At 39.7% G+C, this 23,814-nt stretch overlaps 1 protein-coding gene across 9 annotated transcripts in view; it reads left to right on the top strand.

Moving 5' to 3' along the window:
• tns1a (tensin 1a) overlaps positions 1-23,814 on the top strand; it is a 158,025-nt gene that overhangs the window by 48,979 nt on the left and 85,232 nt on the right. For 8 of the 9 annotated variants that reach the window (XM_036128465.1, XM_036128468.1, XM_036128467.1 and 5 more), the window contains exon 3: positions 3,371-3,408. In XM_036128465.1, the coding sequence (XP_035984358.1) occupies positions 3,371-3,408 (38 nt within the window). Of the gene's footprint in view, positions 1-3,370; positions 3,409-14,491; positions 14,551-23,814 lie in introns of those variants that run through there. The other variant, XM_036128470.1, reaches the window with a different exon arrangement.

Below are 23,814 nucleotides of genomic sequence, written 5' to 3'. Positions count from 1 at the left end.
CTGGCTTCATGCTCATCCAGGAGCAGTGAATGCTGCAAGTCAGTGCCTTGATGCAATCCGCTGGGTTTCCTTAGACAGAAAACATTTGACCAATCTGTCAATATGATTTGAGAGAAATGACTTTGTAAAGTGCCTTGAGATGATGTATTGTGAATTAGTGCTATATAAATAAAATGAGTTGAACTGAATAGGCTGGACAGAGGCACCATGCTGAGGGATGTTGCTACTGGACCTCTTACCCCTGTGACCTGATCTTGGATGAGCAGAAGAGGCTGGATGGATGGATGAATGAATTTGCCTAAACAATGTAAATAAACATAAGTTAAAGAATATACAACTAGAACAGCTGAACTTTATTGAACTGAAACAATAAGGAGCGTTAGGTTTAGCTCCTTTATTTTTTCTATGATACATTTATTTGATTTTCATTTGAATTGTACAGGAAAAATGTCACACTGTGTGTTGAAAAAGTGCTGAAATGATCTACCATGGCCTCATTACTTTTACATCACACGTACCTGGAATCTTGACAGAAGAGTACAGATGTGTTTAGAGCAAATCTATGTGTCAGAGGTGTCTAACATTGGAAAAAGTAATATTTGTTTTTATGAACGAGTTTATATATATATATATATATATATATATATATATATATATATATATATACTTGTACATGTGACCGTTACCAAAATTTACAAACACGGACATGTTGATTAAACACGTTTTTCTTTGTCCCTCCAACACAAAAATCTTCCTTCCTACCTTTTTTTCCCCCTTTATCAATTTTCACACATCTTAAGTCGATCTCTCTTTCACTTTAGAATGTCACAAAGACAGCAGCTTTAACCGAGGCTGAGATGAAGAGTGTAGAGAAAGAGGATGGGGCTTGCGAAGGGCTTTGGCTGAGGATTTGGTGTTTAAAATTAGCATGGCTGCTGCATTAGCCTAGATAAGAGGCAAAAGAGAGGGAAAAGGGGGGATGGGGAGTGGGGTGTGGGGCAGAGGCAGGCAAAAGAGCTAAAATATGGGGGGGAAGAGTTGAAATAAGGAGTTAGACCTGGAAGAGTGTAAAGAAAAGAGGGCACAGGAGAATTATGTTCTCTTTCATCTTCTTTTTTAAATTGTACACACTAAAATCCTAGGAAAACAAGTGAAAACCCCACAGAAACGACTTACATAAAGTGGGCCTAACCATAGAGACGGCTGTTTCTTCAGAAAGTGCTCCTCATTGGAAAAAGGATCTTTTTGTACTTGCAAGTTGGTGCATTGCAGATAGCTTTCCCTTTCAAGTTGACAAAAAGAGCGAGCAAAAAACGCAATTTATGTTCAGCACATAGTTTACACTCAGTAAAGGTACGAAGGAAACCAAACATGCTCACAGATGTGTTTGCCACATTTAACTTCCAGATAATTTGTCGCTCATTGATTTGATTTCAGTCTTTTGTTGGCAATATAACTCTTTCTGCCAAATCCAACAGTTTTTAGTGGAGGCAGTGTAATGGAGGGAGCATCTTCATTGCTGGAAAAGCAAGGCTCGTCGTGATCAGATGCAATGCCAGTTTTTTTCTTTTTTATACGGGCCGTTATCCAGGGCAGCATTAGAAAGCAGAGCGCATGAACACCAGATTAAAGAATGTAACTCAAATGTCAGTTGTGCCACAAGGAACTTTTCTTTCAGCATTTAATGTCCACTGCTAGCTGCTGAAAAAGAGACTAGTGTACATATTTTATTGTGTAAGAATTTTATTCAGCCCCTGAATCTCAGATGACCCCCTGCATTTTGACAGGTGGAGGAAGCGACAGAAGCGACCTGTCCGAGGACCCATTCATGCAAGAGCCACCCATGTTTGGAGGAATGGATGGAGCAATATAGACTAGTCCCATATCTTAGCTCTGAACTTTAGGCAAGGCAAGGCAAGGCAAATTTATTTATATAGCACAATTCAGTACAAAGACAATGCAAAGTGCTTTACATGATTAAAATATAGCAAAATAAAACAGAATAAAAGCAAGTAGGAATAAAATATAGATAGAAAATAGAACAAAAAAGTGGTGATTCAGTTAACTAGGACAGTTGAAGGCAATTTTAAACAAATGTGTTTTTAATCCTGATTTAAAGGAACTAAGGTTTTCCACATCTTTACAGTTTTCTGGAAGTTTGTTCCAGATAATTGGAGCATAGGAACTAAATGCTGCTTCTCCATGTTTGGTTCTGGTTCTAGGTATGCAGAGTAGGCTGGAGCCAGAAGACCTTAGTGGTCTGGATGGTTGATACACTGATAACAAGTCTGTGATGTATTTAGGAGCTAAGCCATTTAAGGATTTATAGACTAACAGAAGTATTTTAAAGTCTATCCTCTGAGATACAGGGAGCCAGTGTAAGGACTTTAGAACTGGTGTGATGTGCTCTACTTTCTTAGTATTTGTGAGGACGCGGGCAGCCTTTATCCTTCAAGATGTCAATGCTTGCCCCCACAGAGGGAGGTGCATCAGAGATTACTTCCAGAATTCAGAAGTGGAGAAGATGGAATGGCTTTTTTTTTTTTTTTTTTTTTGGTGCTTGTGTCTTCCCCTGAAACAATGGCGTCCTGGACAAGAACCATGTTGCCCGTATCAAAAACATCTGCTGATTCCTGATATGTACAGTTACATCCTTCCTCTGCTGGATAAGCAAAGCAGGCTCTTGCAAAGTGAAACTTTCTTTGATGTAGAAGATTCACAAAGCTATAAAAAGAACAGTAAAGTGACATCTTGTGTATATTATTCCCACAATCTCCAGAACTTTAACAGAGCTGAGCTGAACAGTTCCCCTCTGGTTTGGTTCTCTGATTGATGCATTTTACAAATAATTAACAGGCAGCGCCTCATAAGCACAGCATCTAAGTAGTTCATTTATCATAACGACAGGTTTATCTTAATGAACCCTAACAGTCGGCTCCCCCATCCGACCACCCAAGACGTTCCCTCAGCCACTTGAACCTTTGTTCTGCATACATGTTGAATAATGTTCCTGCTCATGAGGGCCACTTACAACAGGTCAGTGAGTGAGTTGTAGTAGACAGTAATCGTACTTTTCATGAAAAGATTTCAATTTCACAGAAAGGCCTTGAATTGTCACTATAATATATCTAAATGACAAAAAAACCCAACAACAATTCAAGTAAAAATGTGAAGAAAAAGAAAATGGCGATTGGTATTTTTGTCCACTTGAGGGCAGCACGGTAGCATCTAACGTTCATAACTGGAGCTGGAAGTTGATTTCAGTCCATTCAAAATACATTTGGTATTTTTACCATGTGTGTTTTTGTTTTTCATTATCTGTTTTCAGCAACTCAAGCATCAACTAATAACTCTGCTTCTCTTATTTCAGCATGCCGGCTGTCCTGCCATAAGAAATGTGAAGTGAAGGTAAGAAAGTGATCCTGCTGTGCTTTTGTTTTTTAACCTAACCAGATGACATTATGAAAAACTTTGTAATGTATTCTTTCAGTTGTCAAATTGAAGCTTTTTTTCCCCAGAACTTTTGTAAAGAAAATAAGGAACTTCTGGTTTCCTCCAAAGATTGATTATATATAGCTTGTTGACTTTAATGTTTAACTGCAGAGCTGAGAAATTGGTGGATCTATTCCTGGTACTTGATTACTCCCAATGTATGTGTGTGTGTGTGTGTGTGTGTGTGTGTGTGTGTGTGTGTGTGTGTGTGTGTGTGTGTGTGTGTGTGTGTGTGTGTGTTTAAGTCACCTAATGATTTATTTCAGTTTGTATTTTTGTATTTATCTTCATTTTTTCCCTGATTATTTTTTATTTATTTTAGGTTTATCTAGTTACTTTCATTAGTTCTGCTCATTAGTTCTGTTATATTGTGTATATATATATATATATATATATATATATATAGTATTATATCAATGGTCACACATGTGACGTCAGTTATTTGGTGCAGACTGTAACGGGACCTTAAAACTCTGTCTTGCCATGTACACACTCAGGCACAAAAACTGAGTTTTCTCAAATATCCACTATGGCTAAAGTTTTCATAAATAATAATTTTTACTGATGTAAAATGGTAAATGGCCTGCACTTGTATAGTGCTTTTTCAAGTCCAAGGACCCCAAAGTACTTCACACTACATTCGGTTATTTACCCATTCACAGTGGTGAGCTACATTGTAGCCACAGCTGTCCTGGGGCAGACTTACAGGAGCGGGGGTGCCATACAATTGGCGCCACCGTGCCCTCTGAGCAGCGACATCAAGACAAGCGGGTAAAGTGTGTTGCCCAAGGACACAACAACTGAGATGGGTGGAGCGGAAGGGGGTGGGGTGGGGGGGGTGTTGAACTGGGAACTCACCTGTTACATGATAAACTCTTGGCTCCTGCTTCACTGGGGATCTAACCTTTTTCTATAATGTGAATAAAATTTCTAAACTAACAAAACAAATATGTTTATTTTAGGACCCATGTCCCTATTTTCTGCCAACAGCAAGAAATATATTCCAGCATTTATCAAATAAAAAAATACCAGTGGTATTCTTAGCCCTAGGAAGGACTAAAAACAGGGGAATGCTAGATCTACAAGAGAGAAAATAAATCCATGTGGTCCAAAAGTTTCTGCTTCCCAGTTTTTATGTTCCAACAATCAACCTCACCACATTCGATCCCAATCTCCAGTGGAAACAGGGAAGATAGCATGAAGAGAGCAAATTAAATGGAAGTAGCTGAGGAATGATGGACAGGGGGATGGAGTCAGACGAGGGAACAAGCATAACTTTTGGTGGTGGTTTGTCATTGCAATTGATGGACAGTTTTTTTTTTTTTACTGCTCTTTGCTCATCTGTAATCCATTTTTTTTCTCCTCCCTCTGAAACCATCCATAAACCCAAAAATTACTATAGAAACAAAAGCTATGCGTCTGCAAAGTATCCAAGAATAAAGATCTCCCAAATACCTCTAAAACCAAGCAAGGCCATTTGTGGTGTCAGTGTGGGTAATAATCACAACATCACTATGACTCATTCATTCTGGTGGTGACAGACATTGGACAACAAAATATTTCAAAGACGACAACAAGACTTCTGGTTGTGTCATGCGCAGCAGAGTTGAGGTTCAAATTTTTACGAAAAATTTGGAATTTTCTTTTTTCAAATCCAATAGAATTTTATTATTTTCAGTTTTAATGTATAATATTGATGCTATATGGGTGATTTACAAGGAGCAGTCAGAAGCATAATATGCAACTGTAAAGAAATAATTCAGACTATTTTTTTAAGGTGTACTGTGGCGAGTCATATCCACATGCAGTGGGTAACGTTAGGATGATATCAGTCTAGAGCAGGGATGGCCAAGGATTTTCAACCGTGGACCACAACAAAGTTCAAAGTAATTAGAGGCCTTTTCTTCTCCCAACTCAAAGCAAAGTTTACTGCTCAGCAATAGATTAAACAAGCAATGTTTCAATGAAACAAAGTAGATCTGAAAAAAAGATTTACATTAATAAAAGAAAGGTGTAAAGGTACCTAAGTTATTGGGTGTAATCATCTTTCTTTTGCTGGTCTCGAAGGTGGATTTAGTCTTCTCACATTAACAAAAACAAATTCCCTATTGTTATTTAGCCAAGTTTAATGTATGGTTGTGTTCAAGTCTGTTTTTCAGTAAGAAGGGACTCTGCATGAAGTTCACATGTTCTCCTTGTGCATGCATGGGTTCTCTCCGGGTACTCCTACTTCCTCCAATGGTGAAAATATCAGCTGAAAAACTGCTGTAGGCTGACTATAACAGTTTGCTCTAGAGAGCTAAAGTGTCCACAGAACCCCAGTTCAAACTTTTACTTTGAATTTCTTTGCACCTGTTTTCAGATTTATTTAATTTTAGCTAAATTGTGTTTAATGTGAGTAAGTGAAAAGCCCCATTGCTCTGCCTTTGTTAATCTCGCAAAACATCAGTTGGTCAGACCCCCTCTTTTCTCCCCTGCCCTCTATGGAAAGTAGTTCTCATTATTCCTTCTGATTCATCCCAGCTTTAGACAATCCTCCAGGAATGCTGTTCCCGTGGTTTGTCATGTTCATTGGACTGGCGAGTTGGAAAATGCAAGCGAGGTTTGGCAGGGAAAGTTAGGGGAAGGAAGGAATGATGGCTTGGACAAGGCCAGCAAGAATGCATAACGTTTAAATATTTGTCATATAAACAACAATGCTTGAAAGTAATTTGTCTCAAACTGGCTTCTTTTTTTCTAAAATAATCTATCTGTATGTTTATGTTTTCACTAAATTTATGTGGACTTTTTCTGACATTTTGGGTGTGGAAATGGTCCAGTTCTATCTTAGCCACTGGACAAATTTATCATCTCTTCCAGTCTTTTTGTCGAACTATTTCAGAGCATTAACAGTAGTGAAACAAGGTGGATATAAAATTACCATAATGCATCAATAGACTTTATAAAGGCAGCTATAAAACAGTCTGCATTTGTACTTAAATCTAGAGATATTATAAAGCTTCTATAATGTCCAAACTCATTATATGGCATTATACTAAATAGTTTAACATAAAAGTAAAAAAAACAAATCTTATTAGTAAGTTAAAATTTATGGTTGTCAGTAACATGCAACTACACATTATGAAGTGAGAAAAAATGCACCAACCAAGATCATTAGTGGTCACATAATACAGTTTTTATTGCCCAAAATTAAAGATAAAGCAGATGAATAGCATTTTTTGGCATGTTCCAAAAACAGCTGAGCCCTGGTTTAAAGTTAGATTGAGAGTCTTAAACTGCATGACACTGAGGTCAGTGATTTGTAATCTAAGTATCCTAACATTTTCATCCACATCTGTGCCTGCATGAAAACTGGGAGATACATTTGATTAGAAGCTTTGCAAATGACATGCTCCATAAAGTGCTCTGTGGAATTACAGGACACATAGCTGGAACACTTTTTTATCACCTAAAGTGAAACTTTTGGCTGTTTAACCGACCCTGTGTGACATTTTTCTCTGTACATGAAAAAGTGATATTGAGTTGGAGACATGAGAACGGATAATTTAAAATGATGTTGATGTACAGTAGCATGCTGAATTTATATAGCATTATTTGTGTTATACTGAACACTTAAATGTAGTAGTAATACTTTAACACCCAAAAAATGTGTTATATGAAACACCTCTTATATGTGTCAAGTACAGGATAATTGCATTTTCCAAGGATTGTACAGTAACTGGAGCAAGCCATGAATTTACTCTTTAATTTTAGAACATTCCATTTTTTGGCCCAACCCATTTCATGTGGAATATTGAACACCATGAAATAAAATTTAGCAGAAGTTTGCAGTTAAGCGAAGGAGTAACACATAAAAAACAAAAAAACTTGGCATAGGTTTAGCTTTCCCACAAATTTGCACTATAAATGAAACAGCCACTTTGTGCCATGTCTAGCTTATTAAACATGCTTGCAATCTGCATTTCTGGAGCAATTTTTGACTAAATTGTTCCACCTTTGGTTCTTCTATGTTGATCAGTAAATACTCAGAGACACACTTATTTTAGTAGCAAAGATAGCTTAATACATGGATGAAAATGTTTAAGCAAAACAAATGCAAAAGCTTTGTAGCTGATTTTGAGCTTTCTAGCTAATTAGTTTTTAAGATAATCTTGCTGATAATTATCAGACTGGATGGCATAAAGTCAACCTACTCTTTCTGTAACAGTTTGCTATTTGGCACACTCAAATTTCTGTTGTATTATCAACAAAACGCCACAATTTGTATAATGTCTGGCTTTGGAAGCACATAGTCTGCTTTCCTAAAAAAACACTGACATCCTCGAGACTACCTGAACATCTGTCAACATTTTAGCTAGGTTTACCGGGACAAAAGTAATCAGAATAAAGGCCGATTGGAGTAAAATGTGTCAAAAACAAGCCAATCGGAATATGACGATCGGGTTAAGCTCAATCAGAATAAAAATGTAATCCAAATGAGTGGGGTGGTTTATGCCGATTGATAATACGATCAACATGCATATAAACGCTTGTCAGGCTCAGGTTATTACGAATGTGGCAAACTGACCCAAGTGCACATGTATGGCTGAAAGCAAAACTGTTGGAGCTCCCGATACAATCTTTCTTTTTGAAAAGATAAAAGAGCTTAAAATTATTGCTTACTCAGTAACGTTTCAACCGTAATTAGAACATCATGCAAATCCAGCCTGGGCACTCAGAACACAAACAAACTTGTACTATACTGCTTTCTTTGCTATTTTTTGTTGTTTAGCAAAGACAAAAGTACTTCTTCTTTGCTTTTTTAGGGGACTTTCATAACTGCGCATGTCAGAGTGGTTCTATACTGAATAAAGCCAGGTGCATATACACATTATGATTGGATTCATTGATTGTGTGCCCATATAAACGGGCACACAATTTGTATTTAATTCGAATACATTTTAATCCGATCAGGAAATTTTGTTCATGTAAAAATAGCTTTTGAGGCACAGTTTGCCTAAACAGAAAAAGTTGCCTGTAGCTAAGTCAAGAGCAAGAACTTGTAGGCAATAAATAAACAAAATCATTGTGCAACACTCACCTTCAACATAAAAATACCACCATTTTGTGCTTAATTGCTAGCTTATTCAACACACTAATACTCTGCCTTTGTAGAACTTTTTGGGACTCATCTGGTCCAGGTTGATGTCTACTATGATCATTTAACACTTTTAATACACTACACCTTGACAACAACATTTAAACAATATACAGAAATGAAATGTATTATTATTTTTTGATTTAGCCTTTTTTCTATACTGATTGTCTCATTGAAATGCAAGATCTCATTTATAAGAGAGACCTGTATTGACAAAACAGAAAACAAATACAAAAGACATTGCAAAGACAATAGCAATACAAATAATTAACACATTCGACACAAATTAAATAAATTAATAAAATATGACCTAAAACAAAAGGACCAGTGAAAGAAAAGGCTTTTTTCAAGTTCTAAATGTCCTAATGGAGCACAGAAAGAGATAAAGTCTTGAGAGCAAAGTCTGGGGCTGGACTGTTTAAGTGACATGTGGAATAAATAGGGTGAGGACAATCCAATTTGTAGATGAAAACGTACCAATGCATTGGTCTATGGATTGAAAATTAAGGACAGTTGACCCAATAATATAAAGTACAGTGATGAACATTAATGCTCCATAATAGATAGCCTCCAAAATATGCAGAGAGGTGGTAAGTGCATTCATCTAAACATCATAGTAATCTAACAGAGGCAGGGAGGACAAGATGTTTGATATCAAGAGAGGGTTTAGGTAGGGATACCATCTCTCCAAATACACTGCATGATGATACTGTAGAAAAGCGACAAAAATGTGCATCACATACTCAATCTCCTTTATGCTCTAAAGCACCCCCATTTCTTCATCAAGATAGCTCCTAAATGCAATAACAACCTGTCTTTCTGGAGTGGGGGTTCTCCAAAAACACGGCTACTTTTGCTAAATGAGCTATATTTGTATACTCTCCTTCTTAACAAAGAACCTAATTTTTTCATGTTTAGCTTGTTGTGGGCATCAACAGTCTGTGCTTCCATAACGTTGATATCTATTATGTTTATTAGTAAATACCCTAAAACATACTTTACTTTAATATATAAAGCTTGTGGCAAATAAATCAAGCACTAACATATGCAAAATAAAAGGTTTGAAGAATGAAAAACTTTCAGACCCCCCACCCAACCCAACAAAATTATTAAAAAGTGTAACTTTGATTGTTAATCTGCCCGTTACTCTCCACGGGCAGATTAACAAAATCCAGAGCAGAACAATAGAACATAGGGCAGAGCAACGGAAGAAACTAGTGGTGAGTAGAGAAAACCGGGGAGCTTTTTTACCATGGCCATACATTCCTTATATTAAAGGAATGTATGGAGAGTGGTAAGGAAACAACTTCAGATGAGGGCAATCAGGTGGAGATGGGGAACAGCTGATACTAATGAAAATGAATTGAGAGGAAGAGTGTAAATGAACAGGAATTGAACAGAATAAACACATGGAAAAATCTATCAGAAATAATAGAACATGTTCATAGTAAACAAGACTGAACTAAGGAAACAATCCACAAATGTATGAACTAAAATTTCAGCAACTAAAGAACTTAAAACTGTAAAGAAACAGAGACAAAAAGAGACCAAAAACTAAAACACTTAAGGGTGACTCCCCAAATGTGTGGAGAAAAGTGTTCTGGTCAGAGACTAAAATGTACCTTTTCGGCCACCGGGGAAAACGTCTGGTGCAAACCCAACACATCCCATCACTCCAAGAACACCATCGCCACAGTGAAACATGGTAGTGGCAGCATGTTTTCAGCAGCAAGGAATGAGAAACTGGTCGAGCCAAGGAAAAGATGGGTGGTGCTAAATTCAGGGATATTCTTGAGCAAAACCTGTGCCAGTCTGGCAGTGATTTGAGACTGGATTCAACTTCCAGCAGGACAATGATCCGAAGTATACTGCTAAAGCAACGTGAGCGGTTTAATAGAAAACCTTTAAACATGTTGGGAGGGCCAACTCAAAGTCCAGACCTCAATCCAATTGAGGACCTGTGGTTAGACATAAAGATCACTGATGAAAAGTACATGATGCAGTATGGTCAAAATAGCCACCGACTCCCATCATGCAACACGGTCAAAATGGCCACCGCCCATAACAACGAGATAATGTTGCTATGAGAAAGATATATAACACGGCCGTGCACTGAAATATCCCTTCTCCACTGGCACTCCGCCAGACTGAGGGGACACACACAGCTGTTCATCCCATTGGGATATACCCCACGTGCCACGTGCTCGATTTCTCGCTGGACCGAGAACTTCCAAAATGTGGTAGCTCTCCTGTGTTGAGGAGAGCTACCTCCTCGGGACAAGACTCTGCTGTCCACTTACACCTTAAGGACAAAGGACACACTTTTGAGGACCAAAATGTTCACATTTTGGACAAAGAAGACAGATGGTTTGAAAGGGGTGTGAAGGAAGCCATCTACGTCAAGAGAGAAATACCAACCTTAAACAGAGGAGGAGGCCTTAGGTTCCAACTCTCAAAAACTTACAACACAGCTATAGGATTAATTCCGGCCAGTCATCACCTTAACTCTCACCCTCATTTGAGTGACCAAAACATTGTTCCTTTAAGCCAAGCCAACAACAACCCTAACGACTCCTCGTTACGGAGGAGTGGACCAGTTTCGGTCCAATCTGCTGGCTTAATGGCTTTAACGACCGCCCATTACTAAGGGGTGGACCTGTTTCGATTGAATTTGCATGTTATCTAAGCCATTGCAAGGTCTTTGTTGGGCAATGGTTGTAAAGCTTGGTACTCCACATTACTCCAGACTTTTTGAATTGAGAAAGCTTCCGGGAGAGGAAGCGAAACGTCTTCAACTACAGAAAACAAGTCCAGTTGCTTTGTTTTTTACTTTTTTTTTGGATTAATACAAAGACATTTTCATTGGATTGGTGATAAAGGAGTAAGGATTAAACTCTAATTGCAGTTATAATTTGAGTTCTCACCGCTTGCTGGATAAATCTCATCGGTCAGAAACCGATCAGATCACCTTGTTCCAGCATAAATTAGTTAATAACAGCTAATTAATAAATGCATTACTGGTATTAATCATTACAAGCTTATAGCCCTGGGATCACCACCATTTGAACCATATTTGTTATAGCTACCATTTGCGTTTGAATGACCTATTATTAAAATTATAATAGTGAATTATAATTAATAATAATAATCATATTCAAACAGTTTTCTGGCATAACACTAAAAATCCTACATCTTGAAAGTTGTAGGCATGTTCTGTAAATTAAATGATATCATCTCTCAAACAATACATGAAAAAGGATTTCTTTAAATGAAGCAACACTATAACAACTTACAGGCAAGTTGGCTGAATAAATAAGAAAAGAGACATATTTCTATCTATCTATCTATCTATCTATCTATCTATCTATCTATCTATCTATCTATCTATCTATCTATCTATCTATCTATCTATCTATCTATCTATCTATCTATCTATCTATCTATCTATGCTGACAATCTATCTGTCTGTCTGTCTGTCTGTCTCTCTGTCTGTCATCCCGACTTCATGAGGAGAAAAGCTTGACATTAAACAAAGCTACTATCTTATAGACAAATAGGGTATACTAAGCTACTTACCCCAGGCCAAGGGGTAGCCCGTTATTGCCAAAGATAGTTTGTTTAGAGAGTGTGTTGTGCAGCTGCTTCTCTGTAATTATTAAATTAGCCTCATTATATGCTTAAAGGGTATATATTTCATAACCTTCTTATTATGTCATGGAAATTTATAGGTCCAGCCTGCAATCACTGACAACCAAAAGTCCATTGAGGCCTAAAGAAATAGTACTAAATTTTTTTTTAGTAATGTCTGAAATTCTTTTTCCCATCTATGGTTCTTTGTCTTTCAAACTGGAGAAAATGGTGCAAGACAAAAAATTGCAGTAGACCTCCACAAGGATGAGAAAGGTTCAGGAATGTGGGCATGGAAAAAAGTACCCATCCAAGCACGAAAGTGAAAAAAGGTACAAAAGGTGAGGGATGATAAAAATTATGGGACACACACATACACACACATTCACCGGAGCCTAGCTCCTTCATTCCTCGGCCGGAACACAGAAGAATCTCTGTTTCCCCGGAGCAAACGCGTCTCATCAAAGGGCTACCACAACATGTTTCCATGGCACCACCCTTCAGCAGTATAGATGCAGCACAGTAGTTGGGAGATAGTGTTGGCAGACAAATGCTACAAGCAGTTTAATAACCAGGAGCAAGCTGATGACTGATGGGCTAATTTACTTCACTTATCATGTGGAGGTCAAGAACTAAGTTCACTTAAAGGGCTAAAAAATCCAAAGGTTGGAGATTAAACATTTTCCTCCATCTTTTTTTAAAGGATAACTTTGAGGTGTTCTTTTTCATGTTTTGCAGCAGTCAGTGCAAACGTTTTTAAGATTTTTGAAGGTAATACAATAAAAACTAACCACTATTTTGTTGAAAATGCACATTTCACTGTTAAACAAATAGGCCACAAAGATAGTAGAAAATTTGTGTTTTCTTGATAGAGATTTGGTTTAAAATATCAGTTAAAATATTATGTTTAGAAATACAAGAACCTGCTCTTTTTAAAAGCAAAGCTTTTCTGTATGTGATGATGCTATATGGCCATGGTATCATTGTAGTTGCTTAGACAGCAAACTGGTATGAAAGCACATGGCTGAGGGCCGCTATTAAAGCAACCTGGTTTTGTTAATACCTTAGCAAAGGAAAAGGCTTATCGCCTCCATACCATGCCGCCAATGATGCGATAAGTCCCAACCAAGTATTGACTGCATATGCGGCGGAGTTCACGGACTTACTTTTCAGAAGGTTGACATTTCTGATTGAAAATCCTTTTTTTATTGGGCTTTTATAATATTCCAGATTTCTGCAAAACTGATTTGTAGGTTTTCATTCTCCACAAGCTATAATTATCAAAATTAACAAATGTGTGTTTCACGGTTTGAATTGAAATACTAACATGAAATAACTTTTTGATGAGCTTCTAATTTACTGAGATGCAGCTATAGGATAGCACTAGGGACCATATAAGGCGGGATGAGAAACGGCACAATAGTATTATGTAGAGTGGAGTGAACAACAGTCAGCAGACACAAAACTCAAACCTGGCATATGTCACTATAGGCTAACAGCCTTGTTGCCACTTAGGTCCCTCAATATTTTGCCTTCCAGAAATGTGTGGGATCAGCTTGGACATCTAAGCTGGCCATGTACAATCAGCTAGATCTTGAGAGTCAGATATGATGATTTTACAACATTTTAGATTGAAATGAAGCTTGCATCTAGTCCGACTATGGAACCAGAATTTTTCCAACTTCGTCATCTATTTGACCTTTCCGAAAATGCATTTTCATTTATGTTGCATTCATTTTTTTTGCAAATGTTTATTTAACCTCATTTGGTAACTGAACCAACAACAGAGAATTCAGAGGCTTCGCCTTTCTCGTTCCCTGTCACGTAGCGTCAGCAGTTTACAAAGAGGCCTATGAGGAAAAGAAGGGAGGAGAGTGTGTTAGGAGAAGGAGGAATACAGAGGGATACAGTTACTGCCCCGAACAACTTTTGCTCTCTCATTTTGGGTACTGGAGTCTTAAGGAGCCCCTAGCCACTTTCTTGGCCTTATATAGCGTGTTTCAAAATTTCTTGGCAGTTGACGGGAGGAACCAAAGCCAGCAGTAAAACGAGTGCATCCTGGTCCAGTCCAGAAGCTGCGCTGACATGCTCGCATACACAAAGAATCAAATTCAGTAGCTCTACTGGCACGTGTTTGGGATTACTGTTGTTGTTTGGAGTAAGAGGGGGAGGGAGGAGGGTTTTTGCATAAGAGTACTTGCTCACTTGCTTTGACTGTCTTCGAAGGGGTGTAAAGGCAGGGAGTATGTAAAGGTAAAAGCAAGGCAGAGAGGAAAGGGGGCACTGGCGTGCAGGTAAGAGTATTTAAGGAATATGTTTTCTCAGCAGCTTTGAGAAATGTTTTTCTGCTGTGTTTTTTGCTCCATAAAATAGGTCATGTCTGAATAATAGGTGTAATTTAACTTATACATGCAGTAGGAGTTCTACAGCTTTGACTATGAGAGGTTTCTGGATATCGGTTTTGCAGAAGAAGCTTTTTCCTTTGGATCTTTTGCATGCAGACTGCTCTACCGCTGTCATGGGAAAGTTTCTCCCGTGGGAACAAGGAACGCTGAGTTCACTGGAGTCGCTGTTTGAGGCTGTGGAACCATTCATGACCCAATGAGCAGTGATTTGTGGCAGCAGAGTCAGAGAGAGACTGGGAGTAACTGGACAAAAAAGCTTTTTCCCCTCTCCCAGGAAAATCTACGTTGGCATTGCTCATGAAAAAAAATAAATAAATCTCACTCTTTTCCCTGATATCCTTTTCCATACTTCTCTTCTTTTGAGAGATGACAGTCAAGCTAATAAAGGCACCACAATCAAATATGATGGATTAAGGGGTTACACTGAATAAAAAAGCCAAAATTTGACAGAGGAATGCAGCTTCATTATAGTTTTCAAACAAAAGTTGTAACCCTGGAACCTTTCACTTAACCTCATCCTGATGCTGCATCTTTTCTTTCCCCAAATCTCAAGGGCATTTTTCCTTCTCTTTTAACATACTCCAAGGTTTTTGTGTCTCTAGGGAACAGGAATGTGTTCCCTGGAGATCTGCATAAAAAGAATGAATAAGCTACACAAGTTTCATAAAAATCAAAACATGAACAGAAATTGATCAAATCAAGTTCCCCTGGGTGTCAGTTTAACAATTTATGCTGAAAAACTGTTATTTATGTAATTATTCTTCTCTTGATTCAGATGTCAATAAGGGATGAAAAGTGAGCTTGGATGTATTTTTCTGCTAGTTAGAATACGCTTTCTGCTATAATTTGCACTGAGGCGGTCAGATCAGATGTAAAAATGCATCAGGTTCTCAATTTGTGTTGTTTTACTGAATGTTTTTGTAGCTTTGATGTTGGCTTGGAGTTGTTTCCCATTCCTTTACCATGTTATTAGTGGTCAGGCGTAAAACGGCATCCTGCAGTCGTCCCTAATTAAACCGGAACTGATAGGCTGTCCAGAACACATGGACAGACACCGTCCAGTAATGATGAAAACATACAGAAGTCCACAGCAGCTTGACTTTTAAAGTTTGACAAATTTGCAATTTTTTTATAAGAAATAAGAATCAGGTAGATTCCAGTCGCACTTCTGTGCCAAACACTAGAGTTCTCCCATGACTGACTCCCAAATCAAATGTTCTACGATTATGATATGTGGCTCTTGTTGCATGAAATTTCAAAGCATCCATTCAGATTTGGTGGTTTTCATCCTGTGTCCAAAGTGAGCCAAAGTCAGACATCTGTTATTCATAATTTCCCTGTTTATTTGAATGTTTTGTCATATATAGTGATTGAAATTGTGACCAGGGATAAAGCAGCCAAGCCAGAGCCAGCTCACTACTTGCATGATGATCAAATCGCTGCCTCCTCGCTGATCCATAGTTTTCGGGCTCTTGCGTGTCCACTACGAAAAGTTACACTCAGCCTCAAACCAAACAAAAGCATGTTGGTCTGGGGGTTGAACAGTGTCACGGCCTTTTGTTGGACGCAAAACTGGGCTTGTGGGCCTTAAGAAATTGCTGGACTACGATGGCAATTTGCTGTGATGAATCACGCTGTAAATAACTGCCTGTAACTTGTGGTGAAATTTGTCTGAACCGTTTAGAAGAGATGGGAACACTGTTTGTCGACCAATTTCCATGCTTACATATGGAGTGTTAACCATGTGGTAGTGATTTGGTTCTCATTTCAAAACAAATAGCTGCTGGTGGTATCCAAGAGTTTGACAATGGATTTGTAACACACCTTTGATGTTAAAAGAGAAAACAGTCAAGGGGCTTTGGTCCATGACCACATTATTGAGAATATTTTTGCACATTTTGATTGATACTGCACCTGATATATATTAATGTATCAAGGTTCATGAGAAATGAGATGAGCCAACAATAGATGTGACTATATTCCATTTTGAAAAGCAAGAATCCACAAATGTTTTTAATCCAAATACATAAACAAAACTGTTCTGTGTATACAAAACAGTTTTGTACCTCTCTCAAGCCTAGATAGTACTAATGCTCAAAAAGTAACCTATAGAAAGGCAATTAAGAACTTTCTCGATGTTCAACTGACAGATAATGTTGTTTTCTCATGAGTCCTTGTACCGTCCGAAGATAGAATGGTGCCCTGCTGGGAAGTGAGCGATATCACCTTTTTTGAATACCTCAGGTTCTGATTCATTCACATGCAAATGGTATTTTCATGAGAAAAGCTGGAAAGTTTGCAAAGTTAGGCCAATTTAGTCTGTTTCACAAATACCAATCATTGATTGGTTTACTATAATCCAAAACAGTGAAACATGTTTTATTTGCCTATGTACCTTTCTAACTTTTGCTCTGACTCTGTTGTCTCAGCTTCAATTATTTTGCTACCCTTGAGCAGCAAACACCAATGCCAACCCCCCATGCATAGCTCTGATTTAGAGCTAATTTATACATTTAGCTAGTCATTTTGGCACACCTCGGCGTGACATAATCTCTGCCGGGCGTCCACAACGCAGACCTCGGCATGGCATGATCTCTGCCGGGCGTCCCCGACGCAGATCTTGGCGTGGCATCGTCTCTGGTGGGTAAGTCACATGACCCTCTAGGCAGAGCAGGACCCTCTCACTTCGATCCCCTCTTCGAAGAACTCTGGAGTGCAGACTGGAGGCGGATCTAGCTGGACCCCCTCCTTGCAGGACACTGGAGCGCAGACTGGGAGCGGATCCACCTGGACCACCTCCTCGCACGACACTGGAGGCGAATCCACCTGGACCCCCTCCTCTCAGGACACTGGAGAGCAGACTTGACCCAAGGTGGCAGCTGGACTTGAGGCAACAGGAACAAAAACTACGTCTACTTTGACAAGGACAGGCACAGAAATGTTCACCCTGGCGTGGATGGGTTCAGAAGTGGTATTACTTGCCTGGGCTGGATAAGCTAGAGAGTCAGGAGGAGGAAAAGCGGCTTTGGCTTTTGGATGCAGAAGACGCAACAGAATCAGGCAAAACGGGGAATATGTCTTCTCTGTCCCCATAAAATAAATCCCACAGAAGAGACTCCGTGAGATGAGAAGCTTTGGACTGAGTAGGAGTGGTTTTCCGAACAGGTCTGGAAGTTCTTACATGTGTAGCAAGCTGTGAATCATGAAGGTAGTGGCCTAGGTGACTGTGGAACACCCAGCCTGACTCACCGGAGTAACCGTGGTGACGTCAGGCTGAGCCTCGGGAGAAGCAACGGAGATGTTCTTGTGGCAGCATGAGCTGATCAAAGACATTTGATCAGCTACACTCACCCACACCCAAAGCGGGCTAACTGTAGTGATGGAGTCCAAACCTTTTTTTAGTTCCTTTAAGATGGGTTCCACTGTGTCAACCGGGATGGTCTCTACTGGGTCCATCTTAAGGCCGGTTTTGTAATTTTTGGGTAGAGGTTGTTGTGGGACCCAAATTCAGAGAGACCAAGGCAGTGAGCCATTATGGGTGAGTTTAATGAAAAATTCAAATGCTTACAAACAATGGAGAAAATGCAGGACCCAGAGCAAAACAAAAACGTAGACCTGGCGTATGCACGAAGAAACGATCAGGCAAGGTGAAAGGAAACTACATTAGAATACAGCATGGAGTGGAAAAAATGAGAGGAGCTTAAATACTGGGAGGATAGGAGCTGGAACAAAGGCAGGGGTAGATTGACTAATTAGTCACAGGTGTGGAGAAAGAGCTGGGAAAGAAACTGAGGAGAGAGAGCTAGTGACAACAGGGGGCGAGAGAGAGCAACAGAGGAACAAGAAAAACCAGTCTAAATGTAACTGAGGAAAACAAGATACCGGGAATCAAGCTACAAACAAAAACTAAGAAATGTGACAACCATGACGTGGAGGTCTGGATTTGGAGCCACACTCAAAATTAAAATGGTAAAATGCACTACAGGTGGATCCAACTTTGATTTAATGTCAAAATGAGGTTCAGTAGCGTGTGTGGCCTCCCCATGCCTGTATGACCCCCTAGAACGCTTGGGCATGCTCCTGATGAGGTGGCGGATGGTCTCCTGAGGGATGTCCTCCCAGACGGGGACTGACACATCCGCCAATTCCTCGACAGTCTGGTGCAACGTGGCGTTGGTGGATAGAGCGAGACATGATGTCCCAGATGTGCTCAACTGGATCCAGGTCTGGGGAACGGGCTGGCCAATCCATAGCATCAATGCCTTCATCTTGCAGGGACTGCTGACACGCTCCAGCCACATGAGGTCTGACATTGTCTTGCATTAGGAGGAACCAGGGTGAACTACACCAGCATATGGTCTCACAAAGGATCTGATGAATATGATCTCTGTACCTAGTGGCAGTCAGACTACCTCTGGTGAGCACATGTAGGGCTGTGCGGCCCCCCAAAGAAATCCCACCCCACACTATTACTGACCAACTGGCAAACTGGTCATGCTGGAGGATGTTGCAGGCAGTCAAACGTTCTCCATGGCATCTCCAGACTCTGTCACATCTGCCACATGCGCTCAGTGTGAACCTGTTTTTATCTGTGAAGAGCACAGCGCGCCAGTGGCAAATCTGCCAGTCTTGGTGTTCTCTGGCAAATGGCAAACGTTCTGCACGGTGTTGGGCTGTAAACATAACCCTCATCTGTGGATGTCGTGTGCATGTGAAATTGATTGTCAATCAGTGTTGCTTCTTAAGTGGACAGTTTAATTTTACAGAAGTGTGACTGACTTGAGTTACATTGTGTTGTTTAAGTGTTCCCTTTATATTTTTGAGCAGCATATATTGCGCTAAGTCATAACCTACCCCTTTCTTTTCTTTACATAAAAACACAAGAAAACAAAATTTCCAAAGCTGAAAATTAATTTTTTCCATAAAAACCAGCATCAGCAAACATGACTCATCTTGGACCAAAAAAGATAAGAGTAGTGCTCCTAAAGCAGAAATGATGCTCTGCTGATAACAAGAGGGCTCAATCATATCATTAAGAATGAAGTTGAATTTGTATTGGGAACAAACTTTACACTGTTTTTGTACTAATCTCACTTTCCAGTTACAGCACAACTGGGTGTAAAGTGTTGTTGCTCCGGACCAATTCTTTGGTTAGCTCTTAGAAATATGATACAGACTTTATAACAAAAAATTAGTGACATTATTCAGTATTTTGCTCCAAGATTGCTAATAGATTTAATTTTGCTCAGTCACTGAGACAGCCTGCTTCCTTTCTCTAGTAATATCCTCTCAAACATGTATTACATGATTGACTTTGTTTCAGAACTGAAAAGAACACACTCTCAACCAGATTTAAAGACCTCCAAGTTAAACAGATACCCGGTCAATGTATACATCCCTGTGAAGCAGACCGGTTGAGGCTCAGTCCTTATTTGGCCCCGCTTTTAGAAAGAGAAGAATTTTCTCTCTGAGGCTCACTGCCATCAGTGTGGTAGCGGCTCTTTTGTGGGCAGAAAGGACCGCCTGAGGAATTCTGAGTGCGGTCGGACCAACGGCAGGCTTACTAAGCAGAGCCTGTGGGATGATTTATGCACGGTTGCAACGCATGCTTTCTCCCATCAGTTAGGGTGGCGTTGATGTACAAAGATCAGAGTAATCATTGAGCTAGAGCGGCAAGAGGGCAAAAAAAATCTCCTGGAACAGCACAGCTTTGGAGTTAAAATGTAATGCCTAAAAGCTAGATATTGAGAATATCAGTTAAAAAACAAACAAACGAATACAAATGTTCCTAGAAAAACATGACCCACATTTTTTCTTATTTGATTGTCCTTGCTGATCCTGAAATCTTTAAAACTCCTGGTGATCCTGCATCTCTGTATGCAGAAAAGTGGGACTACTAGAAAGAATCTCACCTGAGAGACTTGACCTTTAGCGTTTAACAATGACTGGGCTTAGCTCACCCCTGTTTGCCCCCTAATGGGGCCTCTCATTTTGGGTAAGATTGCAAAGAGCCCCCCTTGGGTCTGTCAGTTGACTCCTTGTTTCATTCTGTTAGATTCTCAGACAACCCTTGTGATTATAAGCCTCCTCTTTTAAAAGACTGTGAAAAGGTATTCTTTGTGGTCTGCTAGTCACCACACACCTCTAATTGGCTGGGAAGTATTTGTCGAAAGACCTAAAAGTCCTGAGGCAATTGATTATAAGATGGATTTTAGTGTTGCAGCTCTTCGGTGTACAAGAAACTGCATATTTGTGTGGTAACCTGTAAAACAACTTCTGTTTACATCTTGAGAAGAAATGGATTTTATCTTTACCATTTAGAAGATTTTCTAATAAAGATAACACAATTCTGCAAAGATTTTAACAATTAGGATGTTTTTCAAGAAGTCAAAATAGCACAGTGTCACAACGGTCATCCACTTGTTTTTTTTTCATTTAAAAAAAAGAGAGAGAGAGAGAGAGAGAGAGACCCCTCCCCCCACCTCACTTATATCTGTCTGAGCTGGTCTAAACCTTGTGAAGCCTGCATTCACTTTGCACAGTTTCATTACCCTTATTTGGATGAAGCCATCATAGCCTGTTGCACAGTTTGGACACCATGCTCCCCTGGTATCTGGTCTTTCACTCTTCAGCTGAAAAATCTCAGAGAGAAGCTTCTTACAGCCACCTACAAATCTCTGACATCACTCTGATGATGACTTGTTAAGCTGGCCCGACCTGGACTCCATAGAGAATCTACTTTGTCAACAGAGTATTATCAACAGAAGATGAGAGACACCAGATCCAACAATGTAATAGACCTGAATCCTGCAATCAAAGCAACCTGGGCTTCCATTACACCTCAGCTGTGTCACCTTTTAAAGCCCTTCAAAGGTTTTCTGTACAGTTTAGACCTAGGATCTTGATGAAAGAAGATTCATTTAGTCGGATGTTTTGGGGCATCTCACCAACTCATCAGGTTTTTATTTGGCAGTTAAAATATTCAAAATACAACAACTCAAATGCTGTGGTATTTCAATGAGTTCATGATGCCATGTACTCTCACTTTTCCAGAGCCTCTGGAAAAGACACAAGCATCACAGTATCTACCATAGATAACGGTGGACATGATTTGGTTTTCCACACCTCCAACGTTTGTTTCAGGCCAGACCCTCCTGAAGTGCTGGTGGCTGAAAAGCTCAATCTTTCTCTTGTTTGACCAAAACTGGCAGTTCTACTTGAAATGCATTGCACAACCTTCACCTGTAAACTTTTGTCATGGTAGGACAGAAAAGGATTTCACCAGCCATGTCCCGCACACAACAGAAGGCCTGTAGATGGCATCCAATGGTTGTTATGGAGGCTTGATGATTGTAAGCTGCCAATCTGCGGTTTCCTACATTTGGGCTTTCCCAAGACTCACTTGTCACAGTTGAAGTTATTCATTTTTTTATCATTGATTGTAGATAGGACCAACTTTTGTAAAGGCAAAATTTCTTTGTGCTGTTTTCTGACTTCTACAGATCAGCAGACAACTGCCTCACTTGAAATGGCATGCTTTCTTGTCTTTCCTATTTTAGTTCAGAAACATAGATCTCTGTCTCTCTCACAAATAGGATCGAAGTGTGAATTTGGATTTACAGTTTTAGTAGCTGGTTTTTAGTGCACATGTACATAAATCTAATCAAAGGTTCAACAGCTCTCGACTTGGATCCTTTTTCCCTTTGTCACATTCTCACACTGCTTCCAAGATTTGTTTCTTTAGACCCATGCGCACACCAGCAACGACTTGTTGACTGATGCTTTCATTTTGCACGTCAGCATGCCCTGGGTGTGATTGCTTCCTATCCAGCTACTGTACTACTTATAACTTTGATTACAAAGTCATTGAGCTTTTGGTTTTCCCACAGCAAATAATTACGACAGCTTCCTTTCTGGCCATGCCTGCTGTCCGCTGATAGCTCACTCTCCTCCCTCTGGTTGTAAACAGCGGGCGGCACACAGCATGTTAGGATACTGGGTGTTATTAGCCTCGTGAGACCATCCTGATCTCGCGAGCTTTCAAGGTTTCACTCGCAGATCAGTCTGGATACTCTCCGTTAAAGAAAATTTGGAGCCGTTCACCAAACGAACGTCCAATCAGCGTTGGCTTTGAGGCGGGTTGAGGTGTGACGCAAAGGGAAGCGCGTCAGTTCAGTCTAAAGAACATGGCGGCTTCAGCCAATGAAACTAGCGTTAGCGTGGCTATCCAGCAAGTTTTATCGGAATTACAGAGTATTTCTTTGCTGAGCTAACGAGCCTTTACCTGCAGCAGCAAGAGTAGCTTGGCTTGTGGTTGTGTTTTCGTCGTCGCTCATAACAGAGTGACGACGAATCTGATTGGTTCATTTGGCCCGTCTATCACCAATATAGGCCAATCAGCTAACCAGTATTTTCGCCCCTTCCCAAAATTACTTCAACGGAAGGTTTCCAGATGGATATGCGGAGCAAATCTATCTGGCGGAGTCAGGTTAGGGTGTTATAGGCTTCAACTTAACTTTGTTTCCTTCAATGAACTTCCTCTGTGCATGTTTATCTGTACACACTAAAGTAAATACAATCAGATGGATGTTATGAGTTGCTGTTGAGTGCCTGTTTGTGCTGTGTAATCAGTGATTTTGAGCACAGAGGGTGATCCAGACTATTAGGAGCCACTTACTTGCCATGGGTAATATTAGCAAACTTTTCTGACACCCAAATTAGCTTGTGGTGGCCTGACTGCTATTAAAAGATGCTTCGGGTTCCATTGCAACATCAGGAAATCTACACTCTGCTAATTTTGAGGTGACAGTAAAATTAGGGTACAAGTGATAATGTTCCCAGCAACAGGAACTGGCTTGTGACCTCACTGGAGAAGTGTGTGTGTGTGTGTGTGTGTGTGTGTGTGTGTGTGTGTGTGTGTGTGTGTGTGTGTGTGTGTGTGTGTGTGTGTGTGTTGGTAAGCCTACACTGTTCACAAAATAACGTGTCGTGCAGCAAAGAAAAGATAGTACTCGAAAAAAAGAGAAAAAGACATAGCAGAGTAAACTGCAAAAAAAAAAAGCTGGTGAAGAAAGATGTACCCCAGGAGAAACAAGAAAGGATTTGCTTTAAAAAATATTTTTATCTTTAGTATTAAAAGGTATCATTTTAGAT

Source organism: Fundulus heteroclitus, chromosome 24, assembly GCF_011125445.2.
Source record: "Fundulus heteroclitus isolate FHET01 chromosome 24, MU-UCD_Fhet_4.1, whole genome shotgun sequence".
In the NCBI taxonomy this organism is placed as follows: Eukaryota; Metazoa; Chordata; class Actinopteri; order Cyprinodontiformes; family Fundulidae; genus Fundulus; species Fundulus heteroclitus.
The sequence above is the reverse complement of the archived record's forward strand: the minus strand, read 5'-3'. Positions and strand labels throughout refer to the sequence as shown.